The sequence below is a fragment of the Phaenicophaeus curvirostris genome, chromosome 4 (assembly GCF_032191515.1).
Source record: "Phaenicophaeus curvirostris isolate KB17595 chromosome 4, BPBGC_Pcur_1.0, whole genome shotgun sequence".
Lineage (NCBI taxonomy): Eukaryota > Metazoa > Chordata > Aves > Cuculiformes > Cuculidae > Phaenicophaeus > Phaenicophaeus curvirostris.
Window position 1 is genome coordinate 21480862 of NC_091395.1, and position 21578 is coordinate 21502439.

A 21578-nucleotide genomic window follows, 5' to 3' on the forward strand; every position below is an offset into this window, starting at 1 on the left:
GCCCCTGTCCTCTAGTAAAAGACACCTGATCATCCTGCTGCTCTGAAAGAATATAATACCTAGTCAGCTAGAAAAGTACCAAGAAAACTGCATGGAAACTACTGAACTGAGCCAGTACAAGTTAATAAACCAGACTTAAAAGCACTACCGTAGGAAGAGGAAGGTATGCAGCATTTTTTACGTTTCAAGTATGGTTCGTTATTGATGAACAGATGAAAGTGAGTGCAAAGACTTGGAAACCTACTTATCAGGGCTACCAAGTGTTCCAAAACCCTTATTAGTCTAGAGCCACCCTATTTCCAGGTCTTACCTACCTTATGGCTAAAATACTTCTCAAATTTTACTCTTGCTAGTTCTACACATTGAGTCCAACTTCGGGGTCTTCTACTGAGTGTTTTAATAACATGAAAACAACCTTCTAAGCTCTCTCCTGATTTTATTCTCTAGATAGAGAAGGAAACATGAAAACGTTAGACAAGATCCCCCCCAATGTAGTCAAACAATAAATACTTTTTTACTAGATTATAGGCAAAAGGAAACAAAGGGTCGCTTTGTGAAACATTATCCTTTATGTTCTCCTCTCCACTGAGTTCTTCCCCAGGTGCTGTGGTCTATTTATTTTCACCCACCCCTATGGATCATAGGCCATTATAGACTCACAAGAAAAGATATTAAGCAATCGAGTCTAACTTATCACATAGTTGAATTCACTTGAAACCAGGTCTTCCCTTCATTCTTCCTAGTTGGTTGCACATGAGGGAGACATTCATTATAGACTTGCTAGCAATGCCTCAGTGTTTTGGTTATTTCTACATCGTGTACACAGCACACACGAGCTAGAGTAGCAGCCCTCAATTATGAGACACACCAAGAATACTGCTGGCTCCCATGAAAGATCTGCTAATGACTTGGCCACAGAAATCTTCAGGCTTGCCAAATAAAGTCAGAAATAACCCAAATCTCACTGAACTTAGATAGAAACAAAATCCATAGAGCGTTAGTTTAAACCCTGTATTATACCCTGGCAATATTCCCCTACCTGTAAAACTTCTTCTGCAGATGAATAGGTTTGCCAGAATTTGTTAAACAACGAAGGCTTGTGAGAAAATGAACTTTCAAACTAGAAAATGAAAAGAACAAACATGGCATTTTGGAAGAAGTGAATCAGATCCCCCACCTTTCCAAATACACATTAATTTAGGTGAATGCCAGAAAGCTTATTCCCTTACTTTATCTCTTGCCCACTGTATCGTATGCTCAATGGCAGCTGGGAAAGACTTCAAGGTGCAAAAAGGTATTTCTTCTTCTGGTGGATCCCGCTATAATTAAGAAGAGTTGTGAGTAAATGTAGGCTTATTAAGTTTATTGCTAATAACAGCATAAAGAGTTCCTGGACTACAGAAGTTTAAAACCCCACTGTTATAAAACACAAGGTGGTTTATTTATGCTTAGAACAATATTTGTTTTATAAACACTAACACATAACTTCCTTTTTATGAAGAATAGTCTAAACTCAACACTGGAAAGCAAAGCTGAACTCTGAAACACAAACGACAGAAGAAATTGCTGGCCATCTCCTCCGAGATGTGCAGTTCATATTCAGATAAACTCTCAACATGGCCCTTTCATTCAAGGCCAGACAGACTTTGTTCTCTACGGACCCTGTAAAGGGAGTTTCACAAGGACTTAAACAGAGGGATACTGCAAGAATGTGAAGGTTCACCTTCCCCTTTCCAATTCAAACAGAACTTTTGGGTATACTTGTAAAAACTAGCAGACTAATTCCTGCTACAGAGGCTTGTCTTTCTCATATCTACCTGTGGCGGTGATACCCACCAAGAAAAGAATAAGTAGGCAGAAAGCAGTTCTAAGGAAACCCCTGCAAAAGACAGTTTGCAATGCCATTGTGGGATTAGATTTTGATTTAGAAGGGAGTTTAAGGAACAAAAAAAAAAAAAAAAAGGAGAGTCCGTCCCTTGGAAATTCTTCAGAATTAGGACTTTTCCCAAAGCTTATGTTTCATGATTCATGTAGTAGTTGTTTTTAATTATTAGCCTAGGTGTAATCATCAGCTACGCAGCAGACATGATGTCTCCAGTCTGCTTAAATTTTATTTCCTGTGAGCTTTTCTTCAGAAATCAAATAAGTAATTGTTTCCTAAAAGTACTCAAATAGATCATTTATTTTAGATAAATACATAAAGGCTTAAAGAATAAGAGGGCAGTAAGAGATTAGCTACAGAGGAGAAGCAATGGTCTTAAAACACTTACATGACTATTATAGGACTCTGTCAGATGGGGCACAATAACTTCTGTGTGTCCTTTCGTTCCCATAGTTCCAGAGTCTATAAGAGGACGCAGGTTTGCTACACAACGACTGACATGGAAAGACACAGGCTATCAGAACACGGCGTAATCACTACACTCTTGCCTTGCAGACATTACTGGAGTTACACTCCAGAATTGAAACCAGGCACTTCCAGAAGAGTGGAAAGCTTACACCAAACTCAGGAAGAAAAGTGATTAAACAAGAAGAGCTATTTCAACTTAGATCAGGATCAATAAACCTCAGCCTACCTGGATTAGAAGCATTAGTGATTCTTTATAAACGTAAACATACCTACTTATAAATATAAACACACATTCTTACGCATAAGTAATTCAATCTTAGGGCTGCCACAGCCTTCTCCCCTGCATCAGACCCTGTCAGCTATTCGTTTCCAAGAACTCACTCCAAGGATCTCTGCCATGAGAACAGTAGCAGCCACACAACAGTAGAGTTGGTTTCCACTACATGTATAAACGCCTTTTCTCCCCCAAGCCAGCATCCCTATAAAGGAGCAAGACAGATCTGAGCAATTAGTTATCAGATCTTATAAGCAGTTGCAGATCAGGAAGATTAAGAATAGAAAAAGCCAAGTTCGCATAAGAACATGAAAAAAAGCCCTTGCTTCCTTTCCACAACCTACCTATCAATGTATCTCCTTGCCTCAACATTGTCCAAAGCAGTCACAACCACATCTTGCTTGGTAAAGAATTCATCACTGTAAGTGTTCTCAGTGGCTGGACAAACTTTATTAATATACGAGTCAATTTTTAAGCAAGGATTGATGTTCAGAGTTGCTTCTGCTGCAGTATAGCTTTTAGGTTTCTGAAAGTAAAAATATATACATATACCATCAATATTAGATAAAGAGCACCTGTGACACAGAATAAACATTTGCTGATCACACAATCTGATTTTACGTTTAGTTTTCTTTAAAATAGTGCATCAGAGACCACAAGGTGAAAGTGCTTAAATAGTGCAGCAGAATTGTATCGAGCAACTGAAACTGATGTCATGTGCTGCCTCTCAGGCTCTCAAAATGCTGTAAGAAAGGAGCAGTTCATGACTGCCAGAGGATAAACGCAACAGTTATTGTGACTATGTCTATGCAGCATAGACAAACACCTGTGAATAATCATATTACTGCAAGGTATTCCACACAAAGCCTATTTCAGAAGCTTAACCTACCTGACACTTTAAGTCATACTACATTCAATTACCTAGGGACCAGCACTTAGAACAGCAGAACGCAAGACAGTGTGGCTTCTGAAAGCTTGCAGAGTTCACCTGCCATTTACCTATCCATCCAAAATGTAATCTGTTCCCAGATTTGCTAGCCATAAACAGGAGGCAAAAAATTCAGCTGGCTTTTGGGCAGGGGAATCCCTTTTCCCCACTGCTGTCAAGATCTGAGCCACCTTTTTTTATTTTTGCTGTGTTTACAAGAACAGGGATATTCTCCCTGCATCTACGGAATTAACAGTTTCTATATCATGCATGTACTGAATGGACATGGTTTTTTTTTGACGAGCAACTTAGCAGCTTAATGAAGACTGAATTAAGACAGAAGTCAGCAACTTTGGTTAAGTTCCATTAGCGGTAGCTCTTTGACTGAGAACACTTCTGCTTGTGCTGTCTATTTTTGGTTTAGTTTTATTCTCCCTGAATTTCAGTGGTATAGTAAACCATTTCTGGGATATTAACCAATGGCAGTTTCTTATGCAATACAGCATTCCACATCCGATTCTCAAGTTTAAGAGAATTCATTAGTCAAATACACCAGTACAAATTAACATCAGACCAGCCAATTTTACTGAGCTGATACTAGTGGTAAGCGGGATGCCAACAAAGTTCTAGGTATTGTTTTAAAAGATACTGGCTGTCACTTCCATCTTTATGTCTTTTCTGTACAGAAGTACATACATTCACAAGTTCAGTTCTTGGTGGGTAGACATGACAGGGAAATAGAAAAACAGTCCAGAAAGTTTATTGAACAAGAAAAACCTACTTGTATGTGATGAGGTCGAAAAAGAAACTGCCTGTTCAGGTTGGATTTCTCTATCAAGTCTGGATCTGTAATTGTAACCTAAGTCAGAAAGGGAAAAAGCAACAGCTTAAGTTACAATTTAAATGCAGTTCTGAGCGACAATCTTGATGAAATCTCTACAGAAACTTGTCAAAACAAAGTACTGCTGGTAGCAACCACTGTGGCTGTTAGCCTATACTGACTAAACTTTGCTCCAAAACCAAAACACAACAGGACTGCTCCAAGTGTGTTCTGCTTCTAATTGCACACTATTTTCACTCTATGCTGAAGCCATTTTACCCTCTGCACAGAGATCCACTTGAAACAAGGCATAGACTTTTAACATTTTTAAGTAGTCCATTTATTTATTACTTGTCACATTAGTTTTTACCAAGCAAAATGAGATTAATAAGTGACTTACCAATCCTTTGTCTTGCCCAGTACCAACACCAAGAAGTGCAAAGTTTTTTAGCATCTCACAGCCTATCGCCCCACAGCCAACCTAAAGTAAATGACATTTTCTGTCAGAATCCTAAGTGAAAACCATGAAGACGACAAGTTTAACAGACAAGTCCCATTATTAATTTGGACCATTTATTCTGTAGCGGCACATAGCATCAGGGCTGCCCTCACTGTTTTGAAGACAGTGGACTTGAGTTGTAGCGATAAAGCACGTGCAAAAAGCATAACAGCATCAAGTCATACTCACCAAGAAAACATTCAAATCATGCAGCTTCTGACATAGAGAGTCTCCAACACAAACCCTCAAGGCATCATACCTATCTCCCCTATGCAGGCATAGGGGATAAAAACAGAAGACTAGTAATTTGCCATTTATCACTGTAGTATCATTGATATCAAACTGCACTTTGACAAGAACTAAGTAAATCAGACCAAGTCCCCTATAATTCCTATTCCTCCCATGCTCAAATAGGACATTCTCAACCCCAAACCTTTCCCTCCAGCAAACAGCACTGAATTAACTTTAAAAGACACACAACCATAGATCATACAATGATTCTATGACATCTTCTGTGCCTGCTTGAGATTCAAATGTGAACAGTATATAAAACAACAGACTGCAGTGATATTTACCGTGGGAGAAATTCTTCAGAGCCCATCTTTTCTAGAGGTGTTACAATGTCTAACATATCTATATATAGCTGTCAAAAAAAAAAAAGAAAAAAAAACTAATAAAAACTTGTGAAGAACATTCACATCATCACTTAAAAAAGCAAAGTAAATATTTTCTAAGTTCAGCGGAATCTAGAAATACAGATGCATTAAGCTTTTACAGTCAGTGGAAGACCATATAGCATTAATTCCCTGCAGTTCACTTCACAATTTTAGTGGAGAGTAAAAAGCACTTGGACACAGAAGAGAAAAAGGCTCATTGTAACGTGAGACATAAGCTTTTAACTTCTGACTGGCATGTAACCTCTCCAGATTAGACTGTGAAGTTTTAAAATCTAACTTTACCCTGAGAATCTGAAAGCACTGTTCTTACGTACAGTAACTTAAGCTCTCATCTGGACCACATCACACCTTTGCAGCCATGCACTAACAGGCCAATGCTCTCCTTGCTTGTAGGAAAAGGTCTGAACCTCAAATTTTAACTCGGCTTGGCTGCGTTTTTATCGTACCCATAGAAACATTATATTTTTTCCTAAATTCAGTCTCAAATCTCTCCCTTTCATCCCATTATAGAAGCTTTTCAGGCTATTTAGATCACACAGCATTTACACATAACCATGCATTTCTAACACCGCTGTCAAAATAAAGATCCAAAACCAAAGATAGCATTACCCACTGCTGCAATGGAGAAAATTTTCCTGTTACTGCTTTCAAGACTTCCTGGCTAGCAACACCACCCACTGCTGCAGCCAGGGGAGCCAGAAACCCCTGAGCAGTCCTAGACAGCCATTTGACTACATCTCCGTTCACCTGAGGCTGAAAAATAAAGACATAATAACAACATATTTATCCATTCATCAGTGCTTGACAGCGTCACAGATTCCTGTTCTTCAGTAGACGAAAAATTATTTTACTCTAGCAAAGAGAGTTCCAGCCAAGATAGAACCATTGCATACCCTGTACTTGTAATATGCACTTATATAAAACTGCATTCACACAAGCCATTAAGCCTTGACGTGAGCTTAATGTTCAATTGAATCTGTGCTGAAACATGATTCCGTTTCAGCACATGGCCTTCAGAAAGCCAGCTGATCCATCTAAAGATGGATACAAAGACTAGAACAAGCAAAATAAACTAAAGCATGACCTCTAGGCATATAATATGCTTATAAAAAATTACTCATAATGATGATTATTCCTTACTTTGTTTTCCAGTGTTTCACTTATAGACATGGCTATTTTCAGCATTTCCTCAGCATCCTGAAGACATCTAGACACCAGGGTAGAAACAGTAATGATCGCTTAAACATTCCAGAGTCCTTCTAGAAACACAGTCAACAGAGGAAAAAGTACTGGATACAGTACAAAGAGTTTGGAAATGTATACTGGCTTTAACAGCAAGCTCTTCTAAATGTTAGTTAGCTCAAGAACAGAGTCTCAGTGGAGCAGCTCATGTGCAAGTTCAGTCTTAGGACTTATAGCTCATAAGTAATTCTGTCTCGTTTAACTCAAAATTATGCACATCAAGAACTACAGCTAAAAAATATACTGCAGAGGAAAAATGCTTTAGAATGTTTTTTCTTTTTACAGTCATAAGCTAGAGGATAATTCAGAAGGCACTGAAACAACTTTTCCGTATTAAAATCATAAGCTGAAAAAAATGGAACTGAGAAGGACTTCCTCCAGAAGCATTTTCTGTCTAACCAGAAATGGCACAGAAAGTGACACTGCTGTATTGGGAAAGCCCTGTTACAAACCCCAAACATGCGCTAAGTAACATTTTTCATCTAGAGATTTCAACTTTTCATTTCTATGTCATCTATTAGGTATGAGATGGACAAGGTACCCTCCTGCACATCAGATGAGGAACTACACTAAAAGGAGAGATCACTCTGATTCAAAGCTTAGCAAACACAAGACTGCTGCGTTACCCAATGTTTGGTCTGCGACCAGCTTTCTCCTGAAAGTTGTCCAAGGCAAGCATGGCAACATGGATCTGTAAAGGTGCCTATTAAGAAAACAATAGCTGTTGATCAGTTACAAACTTGAGAAAACTTAAGGAAACAAAAGCAATTATTTGAACACATCCCTTTACATTTTACTCCCTTGTCTCTTAACCATACCAGTCCATAAACATTTTTAAATAGCATTAAAAAGTGAACTTGAAATATCCTACACTAATATTTTTACAAACTGGGTTTATAAAGTATTGCGTAGTAGCGATGCAATATACTTAATGCACATTCAGCACCTACTAAGTCAAACTAAAAAGTCCCCAAGAGAATTTAGTACTGAAATTGGAAAATGTGGTAAACTTCTTTTACCTAGACATCAGAATGCATTTTATTTTGCCAAACATCAATACCAAAGCTCCACATTAAGAGTCAAAAGCAGAAAATATGAACAGGCAAGTCAGACCTTACATTATTAAACAAACAAACAAAAAAACCCCATTAGATCAACATTATTTTTAGTTTTAGATTTTAATGAGCCTGAAACTTAGATGCCTTGCATGTCCATAACACCTAACTAAAACTGTGATGGAGAGGAAGTTAGCAATATTTGCCTCTAATATTAAAATTATCTGAATCATTTTTTGGGAAAAAAAAGTATATATATAGTTTTACACTGTTAAATCCAGTTTCCAACCAACCTACAATCACCTTTTGTGATTATTCCAACTCTGATGCCAGTATGATTTTTACTAAGCAATATCATTAAATACAGAAAAAATCATTGTGTTACTTGCAAAATTTACACTCCCATGAATTAAAGACTTACCAGAAACCAAGATATTAAACAGCAGAAATACATTAGCCAAGTATTTACAGTTGACTTCATGCAAAACACTCATAACAAGCCTCTATGATGATCTAAACCACAATGTATACTCTGTGTGACCACATAAACTGATACCTCACTCTTACTTCTCACTTTAAACTTATATTTAACTTCTACAGAATAGTTAGGAAATTATATAGCTCTACACATAAAGCTGCAGATTACATTCCATGCCTTTTTAACATAAAAGCAATTACACTCAAACCCCCACGTGCCAATTACCTCAGGCTTGCTAAAATCCGCAACGAGGCATAATGGATTTGTTATCTGCTTCTCCAATCGTTCCTGGAAAAATACAATTCATAATAACAACACACCCACTTAAGGGCACAACAGTCACTGCTACCTGACAAAACAATAGTCTTGGACAGACCAAGAACAAATATCCTTTCTTACTAGCATTGCCATTAATCTCTCCATTACTGATGATACAAAAGACACATAAAATAGTCATCTACTACAAGTTTTGCCAACCAAAAAGGTCAGAGAGATATTTCATATTCTAGGGGCAACACTTATTTCTTAAGCTGTTCCAAGGTTGGCTGTCAGAGATTTCATAGGCAACTGGCTGTTGGCTTGGAGAATTTCTCGGGGAGAAGAGAAAGCTACTGCTTCACAGAGACAAGATACTAAGCTGTGCATTCTCATATCAGAAGGAGTTGGTTCTGGCTTCTAGCTTTTTAGGAGAATCATAGAATCATAAGATAGTTAGGGTTGGAAAGATCACCCAGTTCCAACCCCCCTGCCATGGGCAGGGAATGGTTGAGGGCAGTTAGGATCTACTTTCTACAGGCCCAAAAAGGCACAAGGCACCACGTACCTTGCAATCCCTCTTATACAAACTCATCCAACTGCCTCTTCTCTCAGAAGGCTGCCAAGAAGCCTCATGTTTGTAGACATTCATGGAGTTCTCAGGAGTACAGGGATAGGCTGCCCACAATTTTTTTTTTCCCTCTACACTGGCAGCGTAACTTTGAAACGTTTCCTATTCTTTACAGTTTAGTAAATCAGTTTTGTTATTATTACCCAATAAAATTAGTACAAACCCAAATTGCAGGATACCAAATCAAGCACCTGCTGAACTCTGCTTCCAGTGCTCAGGTCATTAAAACTCAAGAACCTGGTTACATCAAGCACACACTTACAAAATAAAACATCTTGGGTGTTTTCACTTGGACAGCTATGCCTCCATGTAGGTAAGGCTCCATATCTGATGTATCGCCAATGCTGAAGGAATAAGGGGACACCACTGAAAAAGAAGAGAATAAACAGTGACTGATAATTAAAAGCATTACTGGACACTACAGTTCTGTATACAACAAAGTGGGAGTTTGGCAATGCTTCTTATGCTGTAATTTTGTAGTGTGCAACCTTGCTTTGACAGCATAAACACAGCTGATCCTGCTAACAGGATTGTCCCTCTCTGCCAGTTTCTGGGCTAAAGTATTAGTTTCACATGACCTGTTATGAAATAAGCTTTTTAAAGTGGCAGCAGATTTAAATCACACTCAGCTTTACTCACACTGTGCACAGCAGTGTCCGATATAGTGCTGAGAGAAGGATTTTAGCCCTGTGACTATAACAACAGGCAACCAAAATGGGCAGCTAGAGCATTTAAGTCACTCCTTTCCTCTAACACCACCTGTAGCATCATTCAGATAAAGCAATAAGACACAAAAATTGTTAAAACCCACAGAAAACTGAAACTAAAAACTGGGCTATGATTAAGAACAAGGAAGTGAATACGGTATTAGCACTAGCAAAACAAGAAAGTCTAAAGAAAATGGGCTCAACCACATCTTCCAAGGGTAGCATTTTTGTCTCACATCACAGAATAGTTAAAAAACCAACCTCCACCCACCTACTCCCTCTTCTGCTCCAGACAAACAGGCCTCCAGACCTGGGAGCTGGGCAGCTCCCCAGTAACCAAAAGGAACCAAGCACTATGTCTTGAGACATGTATGGTGCAGATCAAAGCAGGGTACATGCGAGAATAATTTCAAAAGCACGCAAGCAATGCCAACACATTGCTGTAACACTTAAATTGTCACCCAAAAAACTACAAGGCAAAGGGTGACAGGCAACATGGTGTTTATTTACTCCAAAACCATGACAGAAGCACAGGCAGTATGATACCCTCCAAAAAACAAAATGGTTTCATCAGCACAGTAACAATGGGAACCTCAGAGATTGACAATCAGTATCCACTAGCTGAGAGTTCCCACTGCTCCTTAAGAAGCAAGACGAGTTTGGAAAGACTTCAAGTGGAAATGGAGTCAAGACAAAGCCAGGAAGACCTTTCCACCAGAAAGCAATTTTCTGGTGCAAACTCACTAGAGGTCTACAAAACTCAAAGTTCCTTTGGCTACAGTAACTAACACTACAGAAGTCCAAAAAATTAAAAACCTTGCAAATGAGTCAGCAACAGTTTACCTGTTATTTGGTGAGTGGACCCATTTAAGCAGGACATGCCATTAACTTCTCGAAAGGTTAAGAACTGTCCTGTTTCAAGCCTGTGTGGATGATTTTCAAGGCAAGTGACAATACCAGGATTTGACTGAAAGGGAAAATGGCAATGTTAGCAAGGAGGAAAGTGTCTTGTGTAAAGAAGTCATGCTTTATTGTAGACACGTAGCTTCTGTTTATTGAAACTGCAGCTTCTAACACCTTCAGCAATACCTCAGTTCTGCCATACCAAGGAGGTAACCCTAAGATAACTTTTTCAGACCTGTTATTTTCAGTTTAACAGTGTTTTTAGAACATAAACTTTCTCATTTTTACCTTTTCCAGTTCTAACAATTCAGTTTGCTAACATGCTGAGTACTTAGCAGACAAATTCACTCTTCTGTTCTGAAGTAGCAAGAAATGTATCTCCTTTTTCCAAACCAAAAAACAGACTATAGGTACAAATACGTTTTATTAGACATTAAGAAATACAAGCATACCTTGGAGATATTGTGGGTTCAGATCCAGATCAAAGCAATAAAGCAAATATCACAGTTCAGGAAGTCGCATGACTTTTTTGGTTTCCCAGTGCATACAGAAGCTACGTTTAAACTATACTGTAGTCTATTAAGGGTGCATTAACCCTATGCATAAAAAAAACTACGTACCCACCTCAATTAAAAAATACTTCCTGGCTAAAAAATGGTGCAATAAAAAATGCAATACCTGTGAAGCATAAGTAAATTAGGTATGCCTGTAAGGTCTTCTGAATAAACTTTATTACTCCATGTTTCCTTTTCATCTGATTTCCTTAAAAAGGATACCTCAGACTCATTCTTGACAGCAAGGAAGCTTACGAAGCTGCATATCTTTGAATACAGGAAAGCCACAGCCTCAAGCAGATCACAAACAAACTTACACTTGCAGGCACGTTGGTCATCATCTCAATCTGTCACAGCATGTGTCATGCCAACTTCCTATTCATACAGAGAGCCCTCTACAGTCTAAGAACAGCTCATCAAGACCTTGTGGAGTAGCTCAGGCTGGAACTTAGGCGACTTGCAAGCAAGCCTTCGCCGTAAAGTCTCCTGTCACCCCTTCCTGAACTCCCAGTATTAGGAAGATCTTGGTTAAGTAGCATAAAACATAATTGCAGTGGGCTATGTTCTCTAAGGCATGAAGAATGACAAATTCTCTGATTTAGGGACAGAATGCCACTTTGACCCTGTCCACAGGATAAGAACCACCACTTGACAGTGGGTTTGGTATTGATTTGTAATTCTGGTCAGTTTTACACTTCAGAGAATGGAATCAAGATAGAACTAAACTCAACTATCAGGTTATGAATCACAAGATACTAATGCAGATACACATTCATTCTTTGACTTGGCAGGCAATCAGCACAAGCCATAAAACATAACTGCAAACAATCAAGTCATCCATTCCCTTTTTAAAGATACCAAAGAACAGGCTACCCAAATCATCACGTTATGAGTTTTAACTCAGGTCAAACCCAGCTTGCTACACAACTCCTTCCAGTTTGCTTATTATTACATCCAGACTGGAGATAGAACAAAATGCTTGTTGCTGGATGAGTGAGTTTATAGTCTGGACTTCCAGAACTGAGAGAAGGAACTACGGTCATTTCCATTTCTAAAACAATAAGATCAAATGAACATCCTCTCTTACATTCTGCACTGGGAAGTATTAGCAATAATACCCACCTCTCGTTGCTTCTGCTTTGGTAGGTTAAGACAACCCTTAAATTTCTTTTCAAAACAGGCTCTCAGTTCCCTTGATCATTCCAGCAGTCCTGCAGTAATGCTGCAGTTTGATAAAAAAGGGCTATTTTCATTGCTATTTCAGGTCTTCCATAGAAGACTTAACCTATTTCCACACTAAGGTTGTGTCCTCTTCTCTCTACATCTCCCCATTTCTCTCTCTCTCAAAAAAAGCCACTCAATATTGTGATGTTATATTGTAAGTAATAACTAGGAGGCATTAGTACACTCTACAATGTTAGCATGTTATGACTGTTTTTGATGAACACACAAGACGAAAGTAACTCTTCCTCTGCTATGATGCCAATTTTCAACTGCTTCGTAGGCTGCTAAGTGAAACACTCTGTTTGGTCACATTGCAAATAATTAGTCATTCCAGAAAAATAAATAAATAAAGCAGCACAATATCTTCTATCCCTCACCTGTGTTATATTTGAAATGAAGATCTCCTTTGGCTCCTCTCCTGTTGTATCCAGCACTTCAAATTCATCACCAAAGTCACAAAATAAACGTGAACATATTCCATATACATCTGCACTAATGAACTACAAGAGAAAGTAAAAATCATGAATATCTCTAAAACAGCACAAGCCAAAGGAATGATCTCTCAATCTGGCCTTGTCCGAGGCTAGCAGGTTTAACTTCCACAAGGGAAACATGTCAGGTGCACCCAGGCAACTGACTATACAGCACAGCATTCATGACAGGCTTTGAACCTGCATGAGCATTTCAGAACCCTTACACAAAACCCAAGAATCACATCCTTAACGCAGTGACATACTGCCATTTCTACTACTGTTACATTTGGTCTCAGCATATTGTTTCAAAACATCATGAGTTAAAAATTAAAACTATTTCTTTTTTTTTTTTTTTAAGGAACAAAGCTATTGTTGTCTGTGCTGGTATCCAGATAACACCAGACACACGCACAAAGTAGCATCGTCATCCTCCCAAAACTCATACTGTTCCGTCAATGTTCTAAATGCATAGAACTATGTTCCCCATAATTAGCTTTTTCAAATTCTGGACAGAACATGTTGGAGGTCCAGAATGCTCACTGTACAGATTATTTGTGTGTTTAATTCTTTCTGTTACCTTAATAGGTGGCTGCTGAGCATGACAGAACTCATTAATCTTCTTCTGCAGCAACAGACTTACTTCAGTCAATATGACGCACTGTGAACAAGAACAGAAATAAATATAAGACACCAAAAGCAACCAACATCTTCAGGCTATGGAAAACGCAGTGCTAACAGTAAGTTACTCAGGTGACCCAATTCCTTTCCCAGACACAAAATAGAGAAAGCAGCATTCAGTCTGTTTTCTCACTACAGAGTAGAACAGATAGGTTACTGCTCCACAAGTTTGGGAAACAAGACGAGCAAAAGCATGAACAGCAAATTCTTACTCTCATTATTTTAATTACTGCGGCTGTGAAACATAAAACCCGATTAGAATACTTAGCAAAAAAGTTATTGAACAAAAATGTTATCTCAGAGAAAATGTAGATCTTGAATATTAAAGTTAGCAAAACAAATACAAATGACAGTCATCAGTGCATATCAAGAAGTATACACAAGCTTCAAGTACTGGCACTCACCAAATTACAGACTTAAAATTTCTGCAAGCATTCTTCTAAAGTTTATGATAATATTGGATTACAAAGTATATGCACAGTGTCCCATTCAGTTATACATGGCTTATTATAGGACATTCTGAAACCTGGGTATAACCAACAGCCACACAGTAAAAGTTTGCAACTCAGACTGAGCCCTGCATGCAGGCAGGAGACAGCTGACTGAACAACTGAAAACATCCTTATTCCACCACAGAGGAGCTCACATTTCATTAGCCACACATAAATGATCTTTCTAATTATATAGCCTGAGTTTCTATATAGCTGCAAAAAAGTCACAGTTTCACCTTTGAACAACAAGAAAGTTGTATTCCAATCTCACTTAGCTAATTATAGAATTTACTATGACAGTAAAAAAAGTCATAAGAAAGGGCTAGGAATCCAAAACCACTATTTCAGCTGTGAAAAAAAACAAGCATGACTATTTAATTAATTCAAATATAAGACCTACTTCTTTCATCATCTCAAAATGTACTTTAAAGTTTGTCTTAACTTTATTTACTTATATATTAAAAAAAACCCTAAGTGTTTGCTCTGAGCAAAATACCACATACAACTGCTTTAAGGGTGACATACCTGGTACTGCTTTAGAAAAGACAGATCTGTCATTTCATCTAGTGGCACAGTTGATGCAGCTACATGGACATATGGATTGAGTTCTGCAATACGATGAAGTGTTGCTTCAGCCCTGAAAGAATGGCAAATTTAAAATTTTCATGCACCTACAAATTTGTATTTTCAATACAGAAGTTCAAGCCACACATGTCCTAAAAGAGTCTCTCAGAAGTCTTCTGGTAACAAGCACCAACTCCATTGCTCACACTTTTGTTCCTAGCAGGTCTGAGGGAAACAGCTCTGTCCAATATACAACAGGACTCATTGATGATCAGGCATCATGGCTGTTTTCTACTCTCACATGGATGGCTGAGAAAGCCCAAGGAAGAAATGCACCCTTCCCCACTATTAAATTTACGTTACAAGCTCCCAACTGCAAGCAGTGAGGTGTTTGACTCAGACAGAACTCAAGTCCCAATCTAGAGTTCCTCTAATATCTACCTGGCACTGCGTTCAAAGCCAATACCTCCAGAGAAAGGGTTTAACAAGCATTTAGTATGTATTAGCAGCTCTGACAATTAACTGTTTTTTCCACCACTGATAAAACTGTTACTCCTAGCAAAGTTCAGTCCTTCCTCATTCCAAAGACTTCACTAACCTGTTCCTCTGACTGGTAATATCATCTTCATGGATAAAAAAATTGGTCCCCAAATCCCATTTCGTGCACTGCTTGGTGTCATGAACTGTAAGAGCCTAAGAAAGTACAGCAAAAAACACTTACTAAAAGAAGCACAGATGGTCACAGCACCCAAAAGGATGGCTTAAGCCCCATATAAAATGCTGTAGGACCAGCACTGCAGAAGACAGTTGTACCACTGAGACACAAGTGCATCTGCAATCTGCATTTTATTAGGCATTTTCCTCCCATCTTGCAGTGATGAGACCATTTAAATACTGAGTATGATTTTTGCCAAAGTGCCATTAAGAAGCAATTGAGACCTGTAAATTAACGGACTCCTAAAGTTATAAACAAGGGAGTTTTTTGATTGGAAGAAATTTAAAAGACTTCTCTAATAAAATTAATCCCGGCAGTACAAAAGCAGTCATTGGATTAAAACATCCACCCATTCTAATATCTACACAAAAGGATTCTGACAGACAAATGAATAGGATAATATATTTTGAATAGTATGGCTTTTGAGTTTATACCATTCAGGAGAGGCCACTCTGTACAAAAGGACTCCATGTCTGACCAGCAGCTGGCTAAACTCTTACATAAGGTATTTCAGAGGGCAGTGGACATTAATGAGAGACTCAGACTGTACTCAGTCCTTCTGCTGAAGGACAGTTTCATAAACTTAAGATTAGAATACTTCTTAGCTAGTAGTATTGCTCCTTCCCCTGCTCACGCATGAATATCAAAGAACAGAAATGTTTTACATACCTTTACCCCAGCCAGAATTATATTTTTGGCTGAAAAAAAAAAAAAGAGAGAGAGGGACTGTTGCAGATTTCTTGCAAGTCTGTAATTGAATAGTTATGTGGGTGGACAATAACAGTATATCATCGCTAAGACCTTCAGAGCTTAAGGGTTTGTTCTTTTTTAAATTCAGTTCAAGCATTTTACAGCACCACTGAAAGCAGACTAACAAGAGCGAGGTTAAAGAGTCTCTCTACATTTGTCAGCTGTTCATCCCACATGCATGAAAACAGAGATACTAAGGACAAACTGCAAAACTTCATGACTCTGTTCAGGCATCTGGTGCAGGGTAGCATTAAAGGCAACTGAAAGGGTAATATCCCAGGTAAGAAGCAGCCAAGACAAGCCTTGTTCATAAAGAGTAAGGGAAATTATTAAGGATATTCTTCCACCAGAGCAGTTATGCATTTTTCATCAAATTGCATCTGTTCTCCCACCTCCCCACTTCCTACATGGGGATAATTCAAGTTATGCCTATATTCATATGTTCCTGTATTACATTCATTGATAACTTAGATTAACTATGCTCAGACTTCACTCAAGACACAAGATTATGGGTAAAGCAATCTGGCCCATGGAAGAACATTTTAAAGTAAAATTTGAAAAGGTGCTGTAGTAAACAGCTCAGAGAAAAGTCCAGGATCTTTCCTGCATCTGCTACCGTACTCATACGCATCATGCACATATAAAGTCACTTGGATACTTCAGACATGCTTACAACATCTAAAATAAGCTTTACAAGTTGTGTCTTGTGTCTGCTTAACTAGATGCTACCTAACTTACCGATCTCCACACCAAGACCACCTATACCACTCAGGAACACATGGGACTGAGCCATCTTCTGCATTGCCGTGTCTCCAAGAACATACCTCTGGCGACTACGGCGAAGATAAATTCAGATCAAAACAAGATACAAATAAAGTCAAAAGCATGTGAAAACAAGAATTCCCAGATATTTCCAAAAAAAGGTGAAATATTTTCTGTTATTCTATCATCCCCACCATCTTCAATGCCAAGTTCTACAGATAAGCATGTCCCACCATTCTATTTACCAGCCTCCCATTCAATAAGCAACGAAGGACATAATGCACATGTATTCAAACTGTATACTGCTTTAGCAAATAAACATATATCACATGTATTATTTGTACTCACAACCAAAATTGTGAAATGCATTTAGTATAGAAATGCCATTCAGTGCCATTTTTTAGAGAAAAGAAACAATTTTTAATTTTAAACCAGTGTAAAACCTATTCAGGATAGTAGGCTTTTGGAAGTAAATACTGAAGATACAAGCAAGCCAAAGAATTTCTTTGTTACCAGAACTCTTCAAATCAGAGGGTGCAGCACCTTCTGTAGTCAGATCCTGAGCTCTGAAACACTCTTAGTTTCAAACTCTTTAATTAAACTCAAACCATTCTAAATACCACCATGACTTTCATAAGACTAGTGCCAGAAACTAAAATGACGCATGCAACACAGGAAGCATTGCCATTTGTTCCAGCATAGGCTCTCTGAACTACTGCCATGCCCAGTGATCTCGAGCCACTTCCAGACAACAAATTAAAAACAAAAATAGTAATAAAACCCCAAATAATAATAATAAAATCAACCAAAAAACCTAAAACCCAACAGCCTTGAAATCTGGTGGATAATGGACATACTAATGATGTTCATGAAAACTAAGAAGTATGGCAAAGACTGAGGAATAAATGAAATTATGAAGGGGAGAAATTAGCAAATGCTGAGAAGGAAGGTGAAGATAGTGAAAGAAGACAAGAAAGGAATATCTGCTTTGTCAAGGGGGAAGCAATTTGAAGGCAGAACAAAAATCCATATTGCAAGCAGAAATATTATTCCTTTTTTCCAAAAAGCACACATTATTGATACTGTTGGAACTTTGTACACAAGTAAATAGTATTTACCTATGCTTTTTATGGGTCAAGTACTAATAACGGTCAGAAAACACCTGTTACGAGACCAACAAAGGAAGAGTTTTACAGAAAGATGGATCGTATCTTCAACTCAACCGGTTCCAATCACTAACTTTGCTAGAAAGTTAGTTTCACTTGCTGAACACTTCAGGGGTTTTTTGCCCTACAAAGGAGGGACATGGTAGCCCATGTACACACACCTTTACCTAACCAGCAGTACCTAGCATTACCAAGTCTTGTCTTTCATTTTACTGAACATGTCACTGAAAACTCAAAAGGAACACTTAAAAACCAGATATTTACCTATACAAAGCATCATCAATTTCCATAGAGTCTGCTGCCATGATGCAATGTGGTTTGTTTACACTAGAAGGGTTATAAAAAGAAAGAACATGATTACATTGGATGCAATTTCACAGTTGCCCCCCTTCATGCCCCACTTATTTCTTCAACAGAACTGAAAACCACAAAAAGTGGTGTTACATAGGAATAACTTTGAATGTTAAGCAGCCTATAGAACACCGCAGCAGCTAAGTAATTAAAACACAAGGAGGCCAGAGACTAAACCTTCAATACACGATTTCAAAATACTACCCATTTCTCCACTGACAAGATGTAAGACTTCTTGTATCTGTGACAATTAGATTTACTAAAAGTACAATTTCATTTTATATTAACAGCTCCAAGCTGTTTAACTTGCATCTACATGACTGGTGCTTTTTTATTAAGAGAAGACAGAAGATTCCCGACTGACTAGGGATAATTCTTAATGCTGCAATATTTCTATGTTAATTGAAAGTCCTTAGGAAACAAGTTACTGCTTTAACTAAGTAAAGAAATCAATACCCAAAGATCTGAATTAATGTAACATTTAAGTAAGACATCAAGTTAAACAACTCAATAGGATTTTAAGAAAAAGCATAATTTGTGCTATTAAGGCCTTCAGTCATTACCAAAGACTTTCTTCTCATTAAGTTACCTTAGTGATAACTAAGCACTAGAACTAGGACCAAACTGCCACTGGGCAGCTTGCTTTAGTTTATGCAGGCTTGGAATCGGTGCTTCCGGGACCTGGTAGGTGACTGCCACCAAATACAGAACAAGTAAAACAGATCCCATGTTTGACCCACACCATCAGTTCCCATCACTGCTAGAAAGGTACACACCTCCACTCCTTGCTGTCTGCTTTGGAAACTAGCCATGGCTAGTCCCTTCTCATAAGGGGCTGAAAAGTAAAGGCTGAGACATACTAAGAACTTTCCTCTGAGAGCACAGATACACTTTAAAACAGCTTTCAAGGCAATCCTGCTCAAAGGTTAATTCCTATTTACTGTTCAAGTGTTTTTGGCAAGCATGTTAAAATTTCTTAAGTCCATCACCCACAGCCTGTCATAACTTGGAGACTACAACATTCTGACATGAAATTCGTCCTTTTGATATTTTTAGGCTGAGTTTAAAAGGGCTGAAGTAGTGGAGCAAGGGACGGTTGCACTGAAAGCAGGCCACAAAACTAACCAGTTAAGTTCTTCCACAGTGTGCATACTAACTCTTACACGTAAGCTAGCACACAAGACAATCAACGGTGAAAGACCTCCACCACCAGGCACTTCACTGCAGATCCTGTGGCCTTACACAAGACATGAAGACAAGCAATGCCAGTGTTAGCAGATCATCCTAATACACCAATCTCAAGCCAGAGAGCAACACATCAGTCCCTGCTTAGGTAAAAGCCTTAATTTCAGCCACTGCCCATGACACGAGACTGGAAATTCCCCTCAAACCAAGCCAGTGCCATCTCTTAACAGCCTAGAGCAACCATCCCTGAGCTGTCCTGCTCCTCCATGATCACCCGTCACAAACAGCACAGGCACTGTGGGACTGTCCAACGTAAACAGATTGTGGTACTAAGATGGGAAGACAATCTGCCCTCGGATAATAACATCCAGCTTCCTCTGCTATGGCTGCTGATGACCATCTCAGCACGCCTTCCCTTTTGTAAACAAAGATGTGTGATCAACTCAAGAAAGAACCTTGTCCCTCCCTCCATATCACATAGACTCTTTTGACAGTGGTTCTTCCAATATATTTATCAATTCCCGGTTCTCCATCTTCATTCGGCACTGAGCTGCTGCCTGTGTTCCCATCAGGCAAGGCAAAACACTTCCTTCCAAAAGAGGACTCAGTGGTACTATTGTCGAGAGGCTGTAGGACAAAGTTTTACTAATGTATTTCTGCAGCCAAGTTGTATTTCTTATTTTAGCTCAACCAGTATTGAATCTGTCTCAAAGAAAGGCACATATTATGGGGAGGGTTCCAACATCATGTCCTAGTTTATACCAGATCCTGAACGTCTATACACTTGCCTGTTTCCCATTACAAGCCAATGCTATCAGTTTTAATTCCAAACTTCTACTTAACTGTGTAAGTAATGTCCTTTATTTTTTAAGGCCTCAGCTGCTTGTGGGATATAATCCAGGGACAAACTGGGAAGCTTATCAGAAGGATCAGGATGCTCCAAAGAGCGGTGAAGGCATAGAAGCGGGTGAAGGCATAGAAGCGGCAGGCAGGTTTTGGTGTGTCTTACCTCCAAGACAGCTCAGGCCGAAGCAGTATTAATTCCTCAATGTTCAGGAATGGCCGGGAGGCCTGGATTCATCCCCCCTCCCCAGGGTTTCCACAGGCAGATCCCAGTCCACACAGGCTCCCTGTCGGGCAGGGGAGAGAGGGATGACGGTCAGCCCCTGTGCCCAGGGGACAGCACCACGGAGACACAGGAGAACCGAGAAACAGCCCTCTGGAGCCCAAACACCCCAAGGCCCCACCTCCCGCAGGGCCAGATCGGGCTGCAGCCGCTTCCAGCCCCCAACCCCGACGGCCCAGGTCCCGCAGAGCCTCCCGATGCCCCAAAAACCCAGACCCGGCTGCAGCCCCCGCAATGCCCCAGGTCCTACAGAGCCAAACCCGGCTGCACCCTCCAGCCCCCAGGGTCCTGCAGCCCTCGCAATGCTTCAGGTCCTGCAGCCCCCTCAATGCTTCAGGTCCTGCAGCCCCCTCAATGCTTCAGGTCCTGCAGCCCCCTCCAATGCTTCAGGTCCTGCAGCCCCCCCAATGCCCCGGGTCCTGCAGCCCCCCCCCCCCCCCCCCCCCCAGTGCCCCGGGTCTCGCGGAGCCAGACTGGGCTACAGCCGCCTCCCCCCGACCCCAGCCCCGATGCCCCGGGTCCTGCAGAGCCGCACCAGCTGCAGCCCGTCCCGGGCCCCGCGTCCCGCCGAGCCAGACCGGCTGCCGCCCCCCGCGCCGCCCCGAGCCCCGCGGTGCGGGCGATGGAGGCCGCGTCGCTGCCGGGAGCGGCAGGAAGGGGCGGGAGGCGCTTCCCCGCCTGCGCCGACGCTAGGGGCCGGGCTGAGGGCCGGGCGGGGGG

The 21578-nt window shown here is 39.9% G+C and overlaps 1 protein-coding gene across 1 annotated transcript in view; it reads right to left on the reverse strand.

The window, feature by feature from the left end:
- The window catches only part of UBA6 (ubiquitin like modifier activating enzyme 6), a 30248-nt gene extending 9386 nt beyond the window's left edge, over window positions 1-20862 (reverse strand). Inside the window, exons 1-23 of the mRNA XM_069855467.1 lie at window positions 20742-20862; window positions 18461-18523; window positions 17007-17101; window positions 16188-16216; window positions 15402-15496; window positions 14765-14876; window positions 13648-13728; window positions 12975-13097; window positions 10760-10883; window positions 9472-9575; window positions 8549-8611; window positions 7417-7493; window positions 6689-6755; window positions 6158-6301; window positions 5447-5514; window positions 5061-5139; window positions 4773-4853; window positions 4334-4411; window positions 2969-3150; window positions 2271-2376; window positions 1230-1319; window positions 1040-1120; window positions 315-443 (exon numbers count right to left, since the gene is read on the reverse strand). Coding sequence (XP_069711568.1) covers window positions 315-443; window positions 1040-1120; window positions 1230-1319; window positions 2271-2376; window positions 2969-3150; window positions 4334-4411; window positions 4773-4853; window positions 5061-5139; window positions 5447-5514; window positions 6158-6301; window positions 6689-6755; window positions 7417-7493; window positions 8549-8611; window positions 9472-9575; window positions 10760-10883; window positions 12975-13097; window positions 13648-13728; window positions 14765-14876; window positions 15402-15496; window positions 16188-16216; window positions 17007-17101; window positions 18461-18501 — 2049 coding nt within the window. The 5' untranslated portion in view covers window positions 18502-18523; window positions 20742-20862. The remainder of the gene's footprint in view (window positions 1-314; window positions 444-1039; window positions 1121-1229; window positions 1320-2270; window positions 2377-2968; window positions 3151-4333; window positions 4412-4772; window positions 4854-5060; window positions 5140-5446; window positions 5515-6157; window positions 6302-6688; window positions 6756-7416; window positions 7494-8548; window positions 8612-9471; window positions 9576-10759; window positions 10884-12974; window positions 13098-13647; window positions 13729-14764; window positions 14877-15401; window positions 15497-16187; window positions 16217-17006; window positions 17102-18460; window positions 18524-20741) is intronic.
- Window positions 20863-21578: the final 716 nt, after the last annotated feature.